Source organism: Neofelis nebulosa, chromosome 18 (assembly GCF_028018385.1).
Source record: "Neofelis nebulosa isolate mNeoNeb1 chromosome 18, mNeoNeb1.pri, whole genome shotgun sequence".
Classification (NCBI taxonomy): domain Eukaryota; kingdom Metazoa; phylum Chordata; class Mammalia; order Carnivora; family Felidae; genus Neofelis; species Neofelis nebulosa.
The window spans coordinates 30,101,702-30,123,291 of record NC_080799.1 but is presented as its reverse complement, the minus strand read 5'-3'; the positions used below and the strand labels follow the sequence as shown (position 1 = coordinate 30,123,291).

At 39.5% G+C, this 21,590-nt stretch overlaps 1 protein-coding gene across 2 annotated transcripts; it reads right to left on the bottom strand.

The window, feature by feature from the left end:
- Nucleotides 1-940: 940 nt before the first annotated feature.
- GDE1 (glycerophosphodiester phosphodiesterase 1) lies at nt 941-21,129 on the bottom strand. 2 transcript variants are annotated; one of them, XM_058712073.1, is made up of 6 exons: nt 20,706-21,129; nt 11,565-11,740; nt 7,908-8,013; nt 5,380-5,472; nt 3,290-3,501; nt 941-1,588 (listed from the first exon to the last, which is right to left on the bottom strand). In XM_058712073.1, the coding sequence occupies exons 1-6, from the start codon at nt 20,964-20,966 to the stop codon at nt 1,441-1,443; spliced, it is 996 nt and encodes a 331-aa protein (XP_058568056.1). In that variant the 5' UTR covers nt 20,967-21,129; the 3' UTR covers nt 941-1,440. The 2 variants fall into 2 exon arrangements, with proteins under 2 accessions (XP_058568056.1, XP_058568057.1); XM_058712074.1 differs by having other exon boundaries at nt 11,565-11,736; nt 20,706-20,840.
- Between the last annotated feature and the right edge of the window lie 461 nt (nt 21,130-21,590).

Here is a 21,590-nt window from a genome sequence, read left to right as displayed (position 1 = left end):
TTGATGAAAACGTCCCCAGCCCCATCTATCATGCTCTTGCCAACACCAACCGTAGCAAAACTCGGTGTGCTTCTCTCTGCCATCTAGCTGTGTGGACTGGTGGTCTGGCTGCTGAGTGTGAGGCTGGTGACCCACTGGGGCTCAGGAGGAAGTCATGACTAAGCTCAGGGCCTGTGGTCAAGACTGCAGATGGGGCTGGAAGGTGGGAACACGTAGCTATGGGAGACAGATGGCTTTGCAATTTTTTGAAGACTCCATATCGTCTTAAATGTTGCCACTTAAGTTCACAGTTAAGACCGCTAGAAGCTTACGTGGAGGAGCACAGAGCTGGGAATGAAGGGCTTTACATTGTAAAGGCAGACAGGGCAAATGGTTAAGAGCAGGGGCTCTGGAGTTAGATTCACTTGGATTTGAATCTCAACTGCACTGAAGACTTGGACAGCTTGGGTAGGTGACTTTAAGTTTGCATTGCCTTGGTTTCCTCATCCATAAAAGGAAAATACCCCTGTAGGATTCTTCTGGGTTTTGAGATAGACATATTAAACCATTAAAAAGTTTGTGGCAAATAGTTAAGAAATTTTAGTTTTAGGAGATCAGGCTCTGCTATGTCACCAGCTGGGTCATTTCTGAGGAACACCTTTTCCTTTGAGTTTTCTCTTTGCCAAATGAGGGTAAGTCTAGATGTTCTTAGATGGTTCTTGCAGTTCTAGTGTCATGTTGTACAACAGCCCGAATGAGTGTAACTCAGCCCCCTAGTGGCTCATAGCTCTTATTTCAAGATACCATAAACAATCCCTCGGACTGGTATCAAGACTTACCTACGGTTTTCTTTGCTACGCAATGAAGGCTCACCAGGGGCTGTTGCCTCTGGTCACTGGTCACTGGATTGCAGAGAGCGGCTTCCCTGAACTCCTAATGTCTTAGGACATTATGCTTGGTACACAGTTTTCCCTTAGTGCTCCTTTTAATGATTTTATTAGTATGGTCACAAGTTTGCTGTCTATAGTACATTGATAATGTAGCTGAATACAAATATTTTAAATAAGTAAATTACGTGTGTCAAATTTTAAAATGTCAACTTTTGAGTGATCATGCATTTCCCATGCATTTGCATCTGCAACCCCAAACTGCACAACTCAATCTGTGCTTATCCTCACTGGGTTTTGGTGTACCCATCAGCTAGGGTTGGGGCAGGAACTGTTGTGCCTTTTTTGCAGACCCAGATTTTCAAGAGCAACAGTGTTGAACTCAGGCATTCCATGGAACAAGGTGGCAAAACCAGGTTTTGCTTTGGTTCAGGTAAAAATGCAAATACCGACTATTGCTTGTGTGAGCCACCTGATCCCCCAGGGCTTGGGCTAGCACAAAGGGTATTTTGATATCCCTGCTTGAGGCCAGCAGGCAGTTTCTATACCCGGATTTCCTCCCTGGGGTAAAATTCTAGAACTGAGATGCACAGTCTTCCAACATGCTGTCAGTGATATAACTGGAACCAAGATGCGATTCGTAGTAACTTTTTTCATCAAAGGTATTAACAGTCCAAGCCACAACCTGAATGCCTTTAGCCGACCACTTCTTCAGGTAGTCCCTGGAGAAAGAGGACAAACCAATCCTGTCAGAACAAGGACCAACTGTTCCTGGTATTCACTGAGTACTAACAGTGCCCAAAAAGAGCCTCGTAACTGGTCTCTGTGTGGAATCAGAGGGAGTGTTTCAAAACCCAGCACCAGAACATCCTCCACGTTGTTCCAGCTTACACTTCAGTTACTTACTAAAGACACCCTACACCAAAATAGAAGTCATACTGGAGGCCATACTAGCTTGCCCCCACCCATCTCCTTGGCCTCATCTTACACCATGCTCCCCCTTTCCTTTTGGTGTCACAGAATATGGATTTTCTTTCAAGTCCTTGAAAGAACTAGGCTCCTTCCTGCTGTAGCACGTTTTTGCATGTGTTTTCCCCTGTGACTTGGATCTCCACACTCCCATTCCTACTCACCCTTTTTGTTTTTAAAATGTGTATTTATTTATTTGAAGAGAGAGAGGGGGGCAGAGAGAGAGGGAGAGAGAATCCCAACCAGGCTTGGTGCTGTCGGTGCAGAGCCCGATGTGGGGTTCAATTTCGTAGACTGTGAGGGCGTGACCTGAGCCAAAACCAAGGGTCGGACACTTAATGGACTGAGCCACCCAGGCGCCCCCCACTCACCCTTCTGATCTTAGCTTAGTTGTCACCTCCCTGGGGGATGTTTTCCCATGATTAGGTCAAATTACACAGTAAATGGACACTGTTCTCTCCTACAAAGCATTTATCTTAATTGTAACTTTATATTTATTGCATTTGATTTGATTAGCAACTTCTCTTTTACTTGACTATAAACTCCATGAAGGCACACCATGGCTGTCTTTACCACGGCATCTTCAGCTTCTTAGTAATACCTTGCAAATCTGTAGGCCTACATCAAATATTGACTGACTTGAATGCACACATACCTGAAATAACCCAAAACTAACAACTCTAATCAGCTGAAATACACAGCTATAAGATTACCACAATAAAGGTCAGAGATTGCTAGTAGGTTAGGGAATGGAAAGTTTTCTGGGAAGCAATGGAGCAGAGCCTATAATGTAGAGCAGAGCAGGAAGGAAAGTGGGAGGGGTAAGGTAGGTGCTCACAAGATGTCTTCACTGGGGCTCTGCCCTGCATCTGTGTTGCTTTTCAAAGGGAGCCAATCACAAGGACTTATAATCTATCTCTCATCATAGTTTGGCAGGTTTATTTTTTATTAGGTTTTTCTTTAAAACTAAAAACTGAGAATATTTGATCAACTTATTTTGGAAACAGTGAAGTATGTCTGAACTCTTCCCACCTAAGAAGCCAGTGGCATTCCAACTTAATAAAGCTATGGTGGGCGGGAGCCTGGGTGGCTCAGTGGGTTAAGTGTCCAACTGTTGATTTAGGCTCAGGTCATGATCCCTGGGTCATGGGATTGAGCCCTGAATAAGGCTCTGCACTGTGTGGAACCTGCTTAAGATTCTCTCCTCTTCTCTCTCTCTCTCTCTCCCCTCCCCCCCCCCTTCCTCCCTCCCTCCCTCCCTCTCTTCCTCTGCTCCTCCGCCCTGCTCACCCCCTCTCTCTAAAAAAATAAAATAAAAAAATAAATATAAAGGCATGGAGGGCTTTGCGGGTGAAACCCAATTCAGGCTGTCCACTGTTAATCCTTCCTTTCCAAGAAGAGCATTCCAGGAAATTTGTCAGAAGAAGATAAAAAAAAAAAACCTTTCAACTTACGGGGATACAAAATCCTTTTGTATGAGGAAAGCTGAAATTCCACACAGGTACCACAAGATATTATGCATGCTCCAATCGAGCAAAATGTCCATTACCACAAACATGGACTGTTTCCAGTAAGTATCATAGCGTGGTTTCCCATCTCCTGTATGGCTAAGGCTCCAAGGTCTATGAGTTAAAGCTGTCACTACATTCTGATCTGTTTGTCTCATCTGAAAAGGAATTTTGGAAATTAAAATAAGCATCATATCTAAAATCTAATACCTCTCATTTTTCTTTGGATTTAGCCAATCTACTCTTTCTGATGAGGTGGCCATAACGGCCCCCATGTCTACTAAATAGATATAAACCTTTTGAGTAAATAATGTAAGGGATGTAAAGCATTTACTATACAGTATAAATAAGAACACTTCCTTCACAATCTATACCTTTAAAATGAGTAAATTACAATCTCAGGGTCAAATTTTCATGTCACAAGAATAAACTTTCCGTTGGTTATCAATTTAAATTCTGGCCAGAGATAAGTAATTAGAACTTAGTGAGGATAGAACCATGATCATTTCCAGATGAGTTGGTTAGCTTTTGATTCTTTCTAGAGAAAATGGCTGAGAAAGAGTTGTGGGGGTGGGGAAGTGGGGTGAGAAGGAAGTGAGAAGGGAGAACAGAGAGAGAAGTAGGGGTGGGGGTTGAGGACGGACAAGGAGAAATGGGGAGATGCGGATGTAATTCTTTCTGTCTGTGTTCTGTGCTCCTCTGGACAATGTAGCTTACATTGTGAAGTCCTCTGTGGTCAAGTAAGATTGGGAAACACTGACCCAAATGTTTGAAAGCCCCATGACGCTATTCATCTCAATGATAGTTTGTATCTGGATAGGTTCCACTCTTCCTGTAAAACTTTAAATGCATGCTCTGTTGGTCACTGTGAACAAGGCTACAGAACCAACTCAATATCTTGGAAATTGGTAAGTGAAGTTAAGGATTAAGCATTTAATTGCCAATTGCATAACTAAATAGTAGAGGAGAATTTTTATAGAAGTATTCTAGCTAATATGTGAAGAAGTGATAGACTAAAATAATAAGATTTTGCCAGTAAATTGAGAGCTGGCTGCTGGCATCAATAGCAGCTGTAAACAACAACAAAAGAGTCAATCAGATATTTTGTGCCTCCTGATGAAAAAACTACCCTCACCTTTGAGATTCTCTTGCCAAGAATAATTGAACCTCCACTGATCAAGTCTTTTGCTCTCACTACCAATTTATAGGAAATATATACAGGGGAGGAATGTGTTAAACTGTATCATGGCGTAAGGAGCAAAATCTGGACTTGGGTAAACTCTACAAAACAACCTGGATTCTTCAATAAATACATGCAGGGAAAAGGAGAACTTACAGGTTCTAAGATTTTATATTACAGAATGTAGTCTTTATTTGGGTCCTGATTCAAATTAATAATTATAAACAACAAAAGCCATTTATAATATTTTTTAAGACAAATGAAAAATTATATATTCACTAGATATTTCCTGATCTTAAGGGCTAAATGGTTTCAGATAGGATAATGGTTGTATTGTGGCTGTATTTTTTAAAAAGGGGAATAACTTTTTAAAGATATTTAATGCAATTTTTATGGGTGAAATGATGTGTGGAATTTACTTCGAAATAATGCTGGGGTACATAAACGGGGGTATGGATGAAACAAGCTGAGTCAAGGTTAAAGGGGGGCTCGTTATACTACCATCTACTTTTGTGCATATTTTAAATTCTCCATCATTAAGAGTTTTTTAAAAAGTTTATTCTGCTGTTACTTAGCGAGATGAAGAGGTACATAACTCCTTGTTCTGAGAGCACTTACTAAAGTAATCTGAATGAGCCTATAAACAACATAAAAGAAGGAACTTAAAGAGGAATCATGGTGTCTTAAAATAGGGTAGGAGTTCGTTCCCCTTTCTGAATTTCTCTTGTTAAAAGAGGAGTTTCTTAACTGAAATTCAGTTCAATTTCGCAGGCATCTAGCTTATGCTTACTTGGGCCACTTCTATGATCACCATTAACTAACATAGTATTATGTACAATAAAAATCCTGAATTTACCTTATAGATGACTTCTGGCAAGAAAGAGCAGACGATACTATTATTGTATAGTTGAGGAAACTCCATATATATTTTCTTTAGAGCATCAGTAGCCTGTAAAGCAGAGAAATTCATGTATTTTAAATTTACTTAAATGCAACAGTCTCAGCTAATAACTATTACCTATGAAGTACAACCCTACTGAATAAATTAGAACTTTACTAATATATGGGGATGTTGAAAGGAGTATGGGTAGATTCCATTATCCATTGGGAAACATCTTAAACTCACACCTACAGCAGACAGAGGGGAAACTGAGGTACTGCTGCTTTACTATTTGTTGAGAAGCTCACCCCTTTGGTCATGCTTTTGGAAGGTATGGCAGTGGAGGCTGAAAGCAAAATTTTAAACCTTTCCTTTATAACCTAGTTTAGGCACTACGAAGAGTCCTTTTATACCTTTTATAACTCTATCATCCTCTGCCTTTCCTAGCCTAAGCATGAGCCAACCAGCCTGGGAACTACTAAGAGTACATTTGCTCAGTCCAGGGGACTGAGAGGAAATGGCATTCATCACCAACATGGAGGCAGAAACAATGGGACAAGGAAGGAACTGGGAAGAGCTGAAAGTCTTCCAATTCTTCCCAAGATGAGCAGAAGTTTCTTTTTGTAGTTGCCAGATGAGTAAATGAAGAAGAAATGATGGAGCTAAAACACTCATACTTTGTAACCTCTAGTGAATTAATAGATTTGGCCACTGGCATTAATAGCAACTAACAACAGAGGTGACTAGGTGGAGTATAATGTTGCTATATCATAATTCTTGAAATACCACTAAGTTCTGGAAAGTGACACATACCTATAACTAAATATAAGTAATAAAATGCATTCCTGAAAAGAAAAAAGAAGATAGAAACCATTCATGTCATGTTTCCCCTTCACTAATGTGACAGTGTGAGTTATCCAGCCAAAGCTTTCTTGTTGTCTGAACTAATGTCTGCTTTATGTGTAACGCTTCACCAACATTTATTTAATTCTCATAACAACCCTATGTAGTTGTTTCTTTTATTATTCCCATTTTATCCATGAGGAAACTGAAGCATATCAAGGTTAAGGTTACATTTTAGTAAGTGACAGAGTTTAATCATGGTCTATTGGACTCCAAAGCCCATAATCTTGGCTCCTGGGCTCTACTATCTCTAATTTACTACACCTGTTCCTTTATACTCCCATTTTTGTGAATTAGATCACTATGTTCTATCCATTGTTGCCAAACCACCTGTGAGCACCAAATCTCAAATAGCTGAATTTAAAAAATATGTTTTCTTCTCCCCCCCCCCCCCCCCCCCCCCCCCCCCGCTTATTTTAAGAGAATAAGCATGAAGGCCAGTACACCGTGGGTGAAATGTAGGACCTATCAGGGATCCCAATGTGGGCAATATCATCAACAAAACCTGAGATGCTCATTAAAAATACATGTTCCTTGACCCACGACCCCAGACATTTTCAGAATTTCTTCTCTAGGTGATATGGCCCAGCAATTAGTATTTTTAATAGGTATTCTTGGTGATTCAGATGTGGGCTGACTGGGACACTTACATGCATACAACCTCAGTAACATAATAATAAATGAGCCAGAGCACCATTTTCCTTTCTTCAAAAATGAGAGTCTACTGTGCTACAGTAAGGATATATACTTGGGCTCTTATTTCTGGTTTCAATGTTTCAACTATAGGCTGAAATTAAAAAAAAAAAAAAAAAATGACATCATCAGAATGGTGGCCATTACTGATTATAGCTTTCAAGGGAGGAAAATACCTGTAAGTTGTCCAAATGCAGAAAAAAAGCATTTGTATTTGAAAAGCTGGTTGTAAGTGAACAAATGTAATCTAAATCATATTTTCCCATTGATTTTCCATTGCAATAATATATTTTTATGAATAAAAGTATATGTTATATAATATAAGCAAAATTTTACTTAGGAATGTCATACATATTTGAAGAAATTATAATAATTTTATCATAAAAGTTCATCTACTCAAATCATAAAATAACAAAACTATACATAAGAACAGAAATCATACAAGAAGGATAACTCTAAGTAAAAGATAAATATCCTATTAGCTATCAGAAACTTTATGTATAGGAGTTCTCTTGAAATTCAGTTGATAGTTATCCATCTAAAACCGTTAACTTATCAGCCAGATGCAACTGGTCTTGTGTCTGACTCCTGAATTCTTTCTTACGAGGTTAGCCGAATGGTTTGTTCACGAAGTGCCTCTTTATGGTTTATCTTTTGTAAATGCTTTATGCAAGGAAGAGAAACCTATTTTGTGTTAGTTGTAGAATATTGGAGTTGTTAAAAGGTTCCATCAAAGGTTAAAAGTTCCATAATTTACTATTTCCCTAAAGATGTGGAGCTGTGCATTGCAAACTTCCAATAAGCAAATATAATTTATAAAAATAACATAAGAAGGATAAGTAACAAAATATATAGTTAATTTTGGAAGTGACTAGATTAAATTGTGAAGTCTATGGTATAAACTGTACCATATTTGCATGGCCCTTGACATCAAAGAAGATTGTGAGGTTATAGTTTAGGCACTCTGCAACAGCTTCTCTCAGGGTAGGGATCTTTTCATCAGGGAAATCATTCCTATAAGAGAGGGAAAAGGAATAGTGTATTGCAGGAAAAAGACAAAGATAAAAGTTTAGTGAAACAGACATTTGACAAATGTCTCCCAACCAACAGGAAAGTGTGTTTTCCCTGACTTCCTTTCTTTAACCATACCGAAGTCTAAGGATACTTTGCTTTAAGTCCTTAAACCAGATTAGATATTCTTGACCAAAGAAGAGCAACAAGAACAAAAATCATTTAATTTTTATGAAATTACTAGTTTATGATATAATTAGTAACTCTACTCACCGAAGGGCAGAATATAATGCCACCTCGGGAGAACTTGAAACTTAAATTTAAGACTGTAATTGCCCTAATAGAACCTTATGCAGGAGAAATTCCCACGAATATATAAATCTGTTCACTGTATTGTACACTTATGTGCAACTGTTTAAAATAATCTTCTGTACATAATTTTCTGATAAAAGAAAGTTAAGTGCCTGATATGTAAGAAATCTGCTTTTCTCAGATAATGAAATTTCATTCTGCAAGATTTAACTTCTGTTTATTCGACCGTATCATTTCAACTGTAGTATTTTGGCTAAAAAAAAAAAAAAGATAATTTAAAGAGTATAGGCAATTCTGCCAGCCATTCTACAATGCCTATTCCATGGGAGTGAGAGAAGAGACATGAATTTGCTATTCCTTTGGCCAGTCTTAGTTTCCATGCCCCTTCTCATGATGAGCCTCTCACAGCATTGAGGATAGTTCTAGAGAAAATACCTATTTTTCCTACAACATGGTCCCTAAACACAAGCCTATAACTTCATTTGGTGTTCAAACAAAGAAAATGCAACAAGTTCCAACTGTAGGACAGACTGGCTGAGTTAAAGACATTGAGATGGTATACTGACTCCAAGCGCATACCTTTTTTCCCCTGAAGTTAGAAAGGTGTTTCATTAGTTCTTAGTGTCTGTTTTTCATTACAGATTAGAAAAAAAAAAACCCCAAAAAGCAAAAAAACCCCAACTATGTACAGTGATGTAGTGTAATACAGTAATGGGGGATGGTTACCCAGAGGATATTTCTCATTTGATTTTCCTTCTCTGTCTAGAGGTTTTTTGTGAGTTAAAAATTTTTCACATATTCCTTTCTTTAGAACGCACTGGAGTATAAGGAAAAGTGAACGTTTTTTAGGCACGTTAATGAATGAATAGTTTTCTACACATGTTCTGTTGTAGTTCCATTAAATGAAAGCACTAAAACAAATTAATATATTATTTAATGTGTATATTAATACAGTCAAGCCTATTAACATACAGAAAGTCAATTAGCAAATCAAGACTTAGAGCAATGCCTTAAAGGGGATTGTAAAACTTTTCTAAGGTTCCTCCCTGCCATCCCCTCTCCCTCTGCCAAATCATTCAACTTCTCTAACTTGGAAAGTTTACAGAATTATGGAATATGATCATGAAGAATTTAGCCATTGGTCTTTTTTTTTTTTTTTTTTTTACTAAACTTGTCGCCCTACATTTAGCCCCTTGTAATTATAGACATTCTCTAGAATCCAGAATTTGGATTTTATTTAAGGGTAGCAGCTTACATGATAGACTCCAACATTTTCAAACAGTGGTTTCTCTCCTCTATGGATTTCCAGAATCATTACAGGTAATTTTTGATGACTCTGGCTGAAAGTTTATCAATTTTGTTTATCTTTTCAAAGAATCCTCTTTTGGTTTCATTGATCTTTTCTATTTGTTTTTTTGGTCTCTAGTTCATTTGTTTCTGCTCTGATGTTAATTATTTCCTTCCTTCTACTCACCTTGGGCTTTGTTTGTTCTTCTTTTGCTAGTTCCTTTAAGTGTAAGGCTTGATTGTTTGATATTTTTCTTTTTCTTGAGATAGACCTGTATTGCTATAAATTTCCCTCTTAGAACTGCTTTTGTTGTGTCCCAAAGATTTTGGACTGTTGTGTTTTCATCTGTCTCCATATATTTTTAAATTTCTTCCTTGATTTCTTTGTTGACTCATTAGTTGTTCAGTAGCATGTCATTTAGCCTCTACATGTCTGTGTATTTCCCAATTTTTTCTTGTGACTGATTTCTAGTTTTATACCATTATGGTCAGAAAAGATGCGTGATATGAATTCTTAAATGCATGATATGATCTTAAATTTACCGAGGCTTGTTTTGTGGTCTAATGTGTGATCTATCCTAGAGAGGGCTCCATGGGCACTTGAAAGAATGTACATTCTGTTGTTTTGGATGTTATGTTCTGCATGTATCTGTTATATCCATCTGACCTAACATGTTGTTCAAAGACTGTTTCCTTGTTGATTTTCTGCCTTGATGATCTATCCACAATATCATACCTCTTTAAAGGATTTTAAAGGTGATAGTGACCCTAAGCATTTTTTCCTTTAATTGTTGACTTTGAAGCCAACATCTTATTAGCTACAATGTCACTGCAGTATTAAAACCTGCCTTTCTCTTGCATATAGCAGAACAATGAAATAAAGAGCAATTCCAGAGCCTGCACTTAGAACTTTCAACCATTAACAATATTCTTTCTTGATTAAGGTATAATTTCCTTTGTTTGACTTTTCTTTTTTTTTTTTAACGTTTATTTATTTTTGAGAGAGAGAGAGAGAGAGAGCGAGCGCGCAGACAGGGGAGGGGCAGAAAGAGAGGGAGACACAGAATCAGAAGCAGGTTCCGGGCTCCTAGCTGTTAGCACAGAGCCTGATGTGAGGTTCGAACTCACAAACTGTGAGATCATAACCTGAGCCGAAGTTGGATGCTCAACCGACTGAGCCACTCTGGCGCCCCTATTTGTAATTTCTTTCAGATCCTAGGAAAATAAAGTCTAAATCTTTTATGGAGGACTATAACATAATCACTGGGTTGAATACTCAAGGAGTATTGATCATTGTCCAGAGAACTGATACAAGATGAGTAACAATGAGCACACATTTTGGGAGGGATTTAAATAACCACATTCCAAAGTTTATTACCCAGTATACTAATTCCAATGTGTTTATAGCTGTTAATGGTGGGAATGGTGTGGGTTCTGTGATCGTTCACTTTTGGGAAACATTAAATTGAAGGTAAGAATTGTTGATGTGGACTGTTTGTCCCCAAGGGGAACATCTAGAGTATAGTGCTTGATCTGAGTTAATCACAGAACCTTTTTCTTGTGGAATATCTTACAGGACTAGTTCTGATATATATATACATATATAAATAGATATATAATTTTTTGTATATATATGTATATTTTATATATATAAAATTTATATGACAGTACAGAGTAATTGTCTAATGTTAGTAATGTTAGTGACTAGATAGAGTATTGTCTTGAGAAAAATTCCAAAGCCAAATTTGGCATCAGTGGGAAAAGATGAAAAACATCCATGCCTTATTTCTGTTGTTTCTGGCACCGTGCTCATTACTTGGGAAACCTGTATACAGTTCAAAACAAAACACAACAAAACAATTTTCCTGGAGAAGATGTGATTAGAAGGTGCCAGTGTCTTTCTGTGATCTCCAACAAAGCTGAAAGGTACATTTAAGTGACAATGAACCACTTACCTTAACCTGTGATTTGCTGCAGGATTAAGCTTCCTAATTTGTTCAAACGTCAAGTCACACAATCGACCAGTACCATCGGTCGTCCTGTCAACTGTGTTATCATGCATTAAGACAGGAATCCCGTCGGAAGTAAACTCAATGTCCAACTCCACACCTGTTGCTCCATTCTTAGCTGCCTTAACAAAAACATCAACAATATTAATGGCAAGTGGCCAAGGTCACTTTACAATCTAAATGCTCCAGACAACCAACAGGGCTAGCTAAGGAGACAGCTTCTCTTACCGATTCCTTCCCCTTCCTGTAACAAATAGCAACCCATCCAGTTCCAGTTTCTACTTTTCCAGATGATATAACCTTCCTTCAACCTGCACACTTAGGGATTCCTCAAACGCTTCAAATTCCCCACCCATGGTAGTAGATAGAGAGGTTTCTGGAACTAAGTTTTCTTTGGTTGCTTTAACTCTTTGGGCCATTAATGGCTCACAATTACAAATATTTAGACAAATTCCATGTTTACCTACACTCTGTTTGGTACAGCATCTCTGATTACCCTGTGTTTGTTGATTAGCTGTATATTGCACTACTTCGGCATAAACAGGATGAGCCAGGGTTTTGTTGGTTTAACTCTACCTTCTGTATCAGAAACACCAGGCCTGCTTCTAGGGGAAATTACATTTGTTTATGTGAGCAGCACTGGCCGTTGGCCAACAAGCTGGTAAGCACGATAAGGTACACTAGAATTTATCTACAAAGAGAACGTGAACATTAGAATATATAAAAAGAGAACCTGAGCACGCTCCTCTGAGACACACTAGCCCACATTTGGTTCCCTGGCTTGTCACAATGAAGACATGAAATGCTCACCATGATCAAGATTTTAAATTAAAAAAAAAAAATTAATTATGCAAACACCCAGAGCAGTATACAGCAAAAAAGACTTCACAGATGTTAATATTTTGCCGTATTTCCTTCTATCTCTTGCTGCCCTAAAACACAGTAATAGTTACTATTTAATAAGCCTTTTCTATATAGTCAGGCACTATTCTAAGTGCTTTAAATGTATTAACTCATTTGATTCTTGCCATATTTGGGTAGGTACTATTGATATTCTCATTTTCAGATGAGGAAACAGAGATTAAGAAACTTGCTCTGGGTTGTACAAACTAGGACACAGTAGAGGCTGTACTCTTAACCACTAGATGTTTACTACTGACCCTACAGATAGAGTGAAATTTCTCCCCCTTCTTCTCCATCTTCAAGTTGATGTGCATCATTCCTGTGCCATTCCCTTACAGGTCTTTATGTATTTGCTACATACATAATTACAATTAAGTACCTGGAAATGGTGTACAACTCTGTACCAGTGCACAGTAGACATTCAATAAATGTTAGCCGTTGCTATTTATTGTGTTCTTTTTAACACATTTTTAATTGTAACATGGTTGAATTTATCAGTCATGTCCTTTATGGGCATAGATTATTCTACCTTATTTAAATCCTTTCCTACCTCTATTTATAAAGATATAACACAACTATATTTTCTTCTAAGCTTCCAAGTTTGACGTCCACATTATGACCAAGATTTTCCCCATCTAAAAATCCCAATTCTATCACTCACTGGCTGTGTCATCTAGTTACTTATCATACTCTAAGCTCAGTTTCATCCTTTTTAAGATGATACTTTTCTAATGATCTTAAGAGTTGTGAAGATTTAGAAAGAATGCATGTAAATTACCCAGCTTGGTGCCTGGCTCCAGGTTGGCTCTCAACATAAGTTTTGATTCAGAAAACACATCTCAGAGAAAAAGCCATTACAATAATGATTACATCTTATACTGGTTAAAAAGTTTATCGTTTTATAAGATTAAAAGATATCTTTTCTAAACTAAAGACAATAGTACATTGGGAAATCAATATGGATTATATCATTTATGACATAAAACAAGATGACATTTTCAGTATTCACAGTGCAACTGTCTCACTGTGACACAAATGTTCTCCTTAGTCCTTGAGGCGGGCACTATAATTAGGTTCAATTATATCTGTATTCATTAGGGCCATCTTTATTTGGTTGCAATACAAGAAATAACAATGGGGAGACATTGTATCTTAGCAAGATTACTAGAACTAATGAGTTCATTTATTTGTCTTTTCAAAGTAGTTTATGAAGGCCCAAACAAAAGCTTTATAAAAGAAATCACCATATTAGAGTTTCTCAGACCAGATCTTCTAATGGCTGCATTCAACTTTCTTTACCAGGACTTTTATGTTATTCCAGATACAGAGGCAAAAAGGTAAGCTCCTGATTCTAATTCATGTATCAGTATATAATTCGTACTCATCTTTTCATTTATAACAATTCCTTATAATAGTATCTTTTCTTCTATACATACAAAATTTCATATAAAACATTCACATAAAATTTCACACAAAAACATTAAATTTCACATAAACAAGTTTATAAAAACATTGCAATTTTATTAAAACTTTATTTTATGTTAAATGTATTTATTTTAAAAAATTAAAATAAAATTTATTTTATTTAAAATGAAATAATTTAGGGGCGCCTGGGTGGCTCAGTCGGTTGAGCGTCCGACTTCGGCTCAGGTCATGATCTCACGGTCCATGAATTCAAGCCCCGCATTGGGCTCTGTACTGACAGCTCAGAGCCTGGAGTCTGCTTTGGATTCTGTGTCCCCCTCTCTCTCTGCCCTCCCCTGCTCATGCTCTCTCTCGCCCTCTCTCTCAAAAATGAATAGACATTAAAAAAAAAAAATCTTAAAAAAAATAAAATGAAATAATTTATTTTAAAATTATACTAATAGTTTAAGTAATAGAATAGCACAGTGTAGTACAGTAATAGCAATCAGATCAATAGTTGCCTTGGGGCAGAGGGGTGAGTGGGGGATTAACTGCAAAGAGAGCACAAAGGAACTTTCTGGGGTGATGGATATAGATTAAGATAGTGGTTACCCAGGTGTATGTATTTATCAAAACTAATCAAACTGTACAATGAAAATGTCTCTTTTATTAATGTAAATTATACTTTGATAAAGTTGGTTTTAAAACTATTTGCTTTAACAAATTCATTATACTTATATGACTTTTTAACTGTTTCATTGAAAAGTACGTTTTAAATATCCATCACTATACTGTAACTTCACTTAAAGAACTTCATTTGTGTTGACTGATAATGAAAACCACAGATTCCACTACTAAAACACGGAACGGCAGTGTTTTTTGGTGTATAATTCATCCATGTACAATTCAGTGGTTTTTATTATATTCACAGAGCTGTGCAACCATCACCACAATTTTAGAACATTTTCATCACCTCAAAAAGAAACTGTGTGTCCATTAGCAATCCACATTCCCGGCCCCTCTAAGTCCCTCTATCTCTAAGGATTTGCCCATTCTAGATACTTTATTTATTTATTTTTATTATTTTTTAAAGGTTTACTTATTTATTTTGGGATAGAGAGAAAGAGAGAGAGAGGGCGAGAGAGAGAGAGAGAGACAGTGAGCACATGAGCAGGGGAGGGGTAGAGAAAGAGGGAGAGAGAATCCCAAGCAGGTTCCGTGTTCTGTCAGCACAAAGCCTGATGCAAGACTCGATCTCACAAACCATGAGCCTAAATCAAGGGTCAAATGCTAAACAGGATGAGCCACCCAGGCACCCCTAAACATTTTATTTAATACAATTATATAATATGCAGTCTTCTGTGACTGGCTTTTTTCACTTAGCATGTTTCTTTTTTTTTTAATGTTTATTTTTGAGAGAGAGACAGAGCGCCACCAGCAGGGGAAGGGAAGAGAGAGAGAGAGACAGAACCTAAAGCAGGTTCCAGGCTCCGAGCTGTCAGCACAGGGCTGGATGTGGGGCTTGAACTGACAAATCGGGAGATGATGACCTGAGCCGAAGTCGGACGAAGTCAGATGCTTAACTGACTGAGCCACCCAAGCACCCCTCACTTAGTATGTTTCTAAGGTTCATTCATGTTGTAATATGTATCAGGACATCATTCTTTTTTCTTGCCAAATACTATTCCATTGTATGGAATCACATTTTATTTATCCATTCACCAGCTGATGGATATTTCTGTTGTTTGAATAATCTACGAACAAGTTTTTGCATGATGTATGTTTTAAGATGATAACTCTATGTTTAACCTTTTAAGGAACTGCCAGACTGTTTGCCCCACTGGTAGTGTATGAAGGTTCCAATTTCTCCACAACCCTGTCGAAACTTGTTATTGTCTGTCTGTTATAGTCACCCTAACAGGTATTTCATTGTGGCTTTGATTTCTATTTTCCTGATGGCTGATAATGTTGAGTATCTATTCTTATGGATTTATTGGGTATTAATACATCACAATCCTACCAACAAATACTTACTGAGTGCCTATGAGATAGGAGGTACTGTTTTAAGAAGTGAGGAGACAGTGGTGAACAAGAAAGAAAAGGATTATGGATCTTATATTTCAGTAGGGAGAAACAGATTACAAACATGTTACATGTAAATTATGATGGTGACAAATTTTTTGAAAAAGAAAACAGAGAGTAATGTGAAGGTTAAGGCAGGTGAGGGTCACTAGACAAGGCCGCCAAGGAAGGCCTAAGAATATGACATCTGAGGGGCGCCTGGGTGGCTCAGTTGGTTGAGCGTCCGACTTCAGCTTAGGGTCATGATCTCACGGTCTGTGAGTTCGAGCCCCACGTCGGGCTCTGTGCTGACAGCTCAGAGCCTGGAGCCTGCTTCGGATTCTGTGTCTCCCTCTCTTTCGCCCCCTCCCCTACTCGTGCTGTCTCTCTGTCAAAAATAAACATTAAAAAAAATATATATATATGACATCTGAGCTGAGGCCTTAATGATCAAAGGGAGAAAAACCATACAAAGAGTTTCCAAGTAAAAGAACTAGCAAGTATAATAGAAAGACCACAATGTAGGATGGAGTCACAAAGTGTTGACTGTGTACCCAAATCTATTCCCCTTCTTCCCTGCTCGTAGAGACCTATTCTTGTCCCATTTTTCAGCTTTCTCTTGTGTTCGGAGTAAGTGAACTAATTCCAAACCCTCTGTGTGTGTGTGTGTGTGTGTGTGTAGGATGGAGGCTTCTGGGAAAGAGGGATTGAGAGTGGATGGTGTAATGTGTAAGAATGGGGCTGCAATGAGGAAGACTAGTAAATATGCTGCAGATGGCAGAGCAGACAGATCAACACAACCTGAGTCCCATGATTACAAATTGAATAGCTGAGGGGCATCTGGGTGGCTCAGTTGGTTGAGTGTCTGACTTCGGTTCAGGTCATGATCTAGCAGTTTGTGAGTTTGAGCCCCGCTGCCGTGCTGACAGCTGCTTCAGATTCTGTGTCTCCTCTTTCTGCCTCTCCACCACTCTCACTCTGTCTCTCTCAAAATAAATAAACATTAAAAAGTTTTTTCAAAAAACATAAATTGAACAGCTGAACAAACCATCCTAGAAGTCACCTCTCCCACATATTCTTGTTATGTGAGATACTAAGTCCTCTTATTGTTTGAGGTGTTTGAAGTTAGAGTCTCTATTACATGAAGCCAAAAGCATCCTAATAAGCACCCAGGGTGGCTGGAACAGAGAACAGGGGCTTTGAAAAAGATATAAGATAGAGGTGTTCAAATTTTATTTAATTCCAGTAGAGAACCACTGGAGGATTGTAAATAAGAGCTGGACATAATCTGATTTATACTTTTAAAGCTGCACTCTGGCTCCTGTGCAGAGAATGGACTGTGGGTATAATTAAATTCCTCAGTCACTGTTTATAATCATGTATCTGTTTTTGGAATACACTTATTTAACTTCTCTCAAGTTTTTCCTTCTATATCAATTTTATAATCTACCAGAAATTCTACCATTCTCAGAATGTCTTTCCTGATGTTTTACATAGTAAGATGCTTTAGAATATAAATTATGAGCTGCAAACATACAAAGGGAGGAAGAACGGGACAAAAGACAAACTTTGATGGAAATAAACTACATGTGCCTTTCGAAGCTGAGAGAGGATTCGACTTTATCTTCTGCAGTCTGTATTCAGCAGCTAAATTTTGTTATAGATAAAAAGTTCATCGATATTCAAACAAGTTGAACTAACACAATTCATTTCCTCTTAAGACCAGGAATCAACTTGGCACAATGTTTATTACACATATTAAAGATATGCACAACCCAAACATGAATGGAAATTACTCTAATTCCCTTAGAACACAACAGGATATGAAACACTATATGTGTATGTGTATTTCACATACATACTTCCTCATTTAATATGATTAATATTCAAATGTGTTCCTGGCCAAACCACTACATCATTGATAAATACTTAGGAATGCCTTCTGTGTTCAATTAACACTGAGTTACACTTTTTTTTTTTTAAAAATTTTTTTTCAACGTTTTTTATTTATTTTTTGGGACAGAGAGAGACAGAGCATGAATGGGGGAGGGTCAGAGAGAGGGAGACACAGAATCGGAAACAGGCTCCAGGCTCCGAGCCATCAGCCCAGAGCCTGACGCGGGGCTCGAACTCACGGACCGCGAGATCGTGACCTGGCTGAAGTCGGACGCTTAACCGACTGCGCCACCCAGGCGCCCCTTCACTGAGTTACACTTTAAGGCAACTTACATAAAGGTTAGTTGAAATGGAAGCCAATGGCAATTATGTACTTTTTTCCTTATAATTATCTTTCTTTTCATGACAATTCTCCTGTATAGCTATGTTACTTCACCTGACCTATTTGAGTGTAAGACAGAACATAAAATACATTCTTCAATCTTTATATTTATTTATTTTTAAGGATTTTATTTATTTATTTTAATGTTTATTTATATTTGAGGGAGAGAGAAAGAGCATGAGAAGGGGAGGGGCAAAGAGAGAGGGAGACACAGAATTTGAAGTAGGCTCCAGGCTCTAGACTCTGAGGTGTCAGCACAGAGCCCGATGCGGGGCTCAAACTCACCAACTGTGAGATCATGACCTGAGCCAAAGTCGGACGCTTAACTAACTGAGCCACCCAGGCATCCCAGTATTTTATTTTTAAGTAATCTCTACACCCAGCACGGGGCTGGAACTCACAACCTTGAGATCAAGAGTCGCATGCTCTTCCAAATGAGCCAGCCAAGTGCCCCTTCCCTTGGTTCTTTGTGATGGAAGGGAGACAGAGCACCTTTTCTAGCTTTCTATTTAAAAATAAATAGAAAGATATTAAATCGCCTGGATGACTCTGTCAGTAGAGCATGCTACTTGATTTCGGGGTTGTGAGCTTGAGCCCCACGTTGGGTGTAGAGATTACTAAAAAAACCAAAAACAAACAAAAGCCCCACAAAGAACCAAGGGGAAAGAAACATAAGAGAAGTCTAACTTGGTTTACTAACATAGAGTCAGGTGTCCTCCACTAAATTAAAAGCTGCCTTCCTGACCCCCTTCCTTCTTCAAACTTAAATTTTTTTACATTTACACTGAGCTGATTTTTTTTTAATTTTTTTTTTTAATGTTTATTTATTTTTGAGACAGAGAGAGACAGAGCATGAATGGGGGAGGGTCAGAGAGAGAGGGAGACACAGAATCCGAAGCAGGCTCCAGGCTCTAGGCTCTGAGCTGTCAGCACAGAGCCCAATGCGGGGCTCGAACTCAGGACTGCGAGATCATGACCTGAGCCGAAGTTGGGCACTTAACCGACTGAGCCACCCAGGCGCCCCACTGAGCTGATTTTGAAAATGAAGGCCATCTTTAGATTATTGGCCTAAAAAGCTTACATTTGTGGAGGTTATCATGGGCCAAGCACTTTCTGCGGACTACCTCACTGAATTATATAGCCTATTAGGTGGATACCAGTATCACTCCCATTTTACAGATAGGGAAACTGAAGTCAGGGGGGGAGGGTAGAGTGAAGAAAGGTGCCCTGATGGTGTCTTGTTTCCACACCCTACTGGAGACCCTATTGGGACACAAAAGCTTAAGTAACTTGCTCATTATGTAATACTGTCTGTCCCTAGCTAGATAGCGAGTCCAAGTTTTTACATCCCGGAACACGGTCTAATCTCTGACAAAGAAAAGCACTGGGGCTTGGAACCAGAAGGCTGAATTCTAGAAGGAGCTGCATGTATTTGAGTCAGTTTTCCTACCCATTCAGTGTTAAAATAATCTCTCAAAGAAATGTGAGGAAGAGATGTACTTCCACAGATGCAAAAGCGCCTGTATAAGTGTAAATCTCTCTTACTATGCAAACTATCATTATGAAGTCAGGAGGGGGACTGCCAGGAGCTTGGAGGGAGCAAGAGTCTCAGGAGAGCTTGTGAACAAGAGGCAGAAATTGGATCAGGAGCCCAGCTGCTGGGGCTGTCTGGCATAAACTGTGTGTTTGGAGAAGAAGGTGATAAGGAGAGAGATAATTTGGAGGACAAGCAAACACAGCTCCTGTGAATGTGATCCATTTAGAATAAACTCAACTACTGCCAGAGACTGTACTTATTCTGGCCACATTTCCTGCTTCATTTGCCAGTCTTTGTTCTTGTTCCTTGAAGTCAGATCACATAGTGTATAGTCTCTTACCTGAACGTTCCAACATCATCCCCACCTCCCGGCTTTTGCACTCGCTCTTCTCCTTTCCTGGAACACATTTCTCCCAGATCTAAGGCTGGCTCCTTCTCACAATCCCAGTTTCAGCTCAAGACATGTCTTCTGAGAGGATTTTTCTGATTACTCTATCCAAAATAGCCCAAGTCCTCTTCCCAGTCATTCCTTATCCCGCTACCCTATTTCTTTATTACACTTTTCACTCTCTTAAAGTATCTCACTTGTGTATTGTTTAAGGCGGATTTCCCCCATCCCAGCGCAAGCTCTGTGAAAGCCGAGGCCCTTTCTGTCTTGTTTAGGAGTGTGTCCTCAGTGCCTGGCATATAGCAAATATGTAGGTATTTGCTGTGTTATATAAATAAGTTGGGAGATTTCTGACTTCAGAGGGATAGACGGCCACTGGGATATACTCCCTGTGTACGAAGGGTATCATGAGAATACTGGAGAACCTTCGGAAGGTCAAGCAGAAGTACAACCTCCCAGGAGGGGCGGTGTCCCAGGAGGGGCGGTGGTGGGGGGCGCGAGGCGTGGGGGACTCACCAGCCGAATGGCCGCCAGCGTGTTCTCGGGCGCGTCGTGGCTGCCGCCGCGGTGAGCGATGGCGGAAACGCGGTCCCGCGGCTTGAGCACCTGCAGGGCTCTGCGGGAGGGCACAGGCTCAAAGCTGAACAGGCGCAGCAAGAGGTAGAGGCTGCCGGTGAAGAGGCAGGCATTGAAGGGACTACGCGTTACCAGCAGGAGCAGCAGGAGCAGGAAGGAGAAGGGGCCCAGGAGGCCCCCCTGTTCCTCCCACAGCCACATGCCGGCGCCCGCACCGGCACGGACAGGAGTCCCGGACCCGCCGGGCTCCCGGATAAAAGCGAGAAGCGAGGCCGAAAGCCCAAGACACTCGCCGCAGAGGGAACCCTCTTAGGGTACCAGCGCCGCACAATGGCGGCGGCGGCCCCATCCGGAGAGGGAGGCAGCTGTTCAGCCAATCAGGGTGGGGGATCTGCAGAGCTCGGGGGCGGAACCGCTGCCATGGCAACGAAGGTGGACCCAGGCGCTAGGCTCACGTTCCAAAATAGCTTTGGATTATTCTGGGGTTGAGACCTCAACCAAGGTTTTCAGACTCCAGAAGCGGGTGGGATACAAAAGCGGTCTCATGGTTGTACAGCTGGAAGGGATCTTAGTGACTCTTCATTCTGCCCTTGAGGAAACTGCCCAGGGAGCCTTGCAGGGGCAGGACACTTAGACTATTTATTTATTCAATTCAGGATGTGCAAACAACAGTCCAGGCGCTCAGGATACAAGAGTGAACAGGACCAACAGGGTCTCTGCTCTCCTGGGGTTTACATTCTCGTGGGGGGACGGGCGGGGGTGGATAATAGTGCTTAGGGAATACAGCTCACATTTGTAGAGCGCTTACCATGTTCCAGGTTCTGT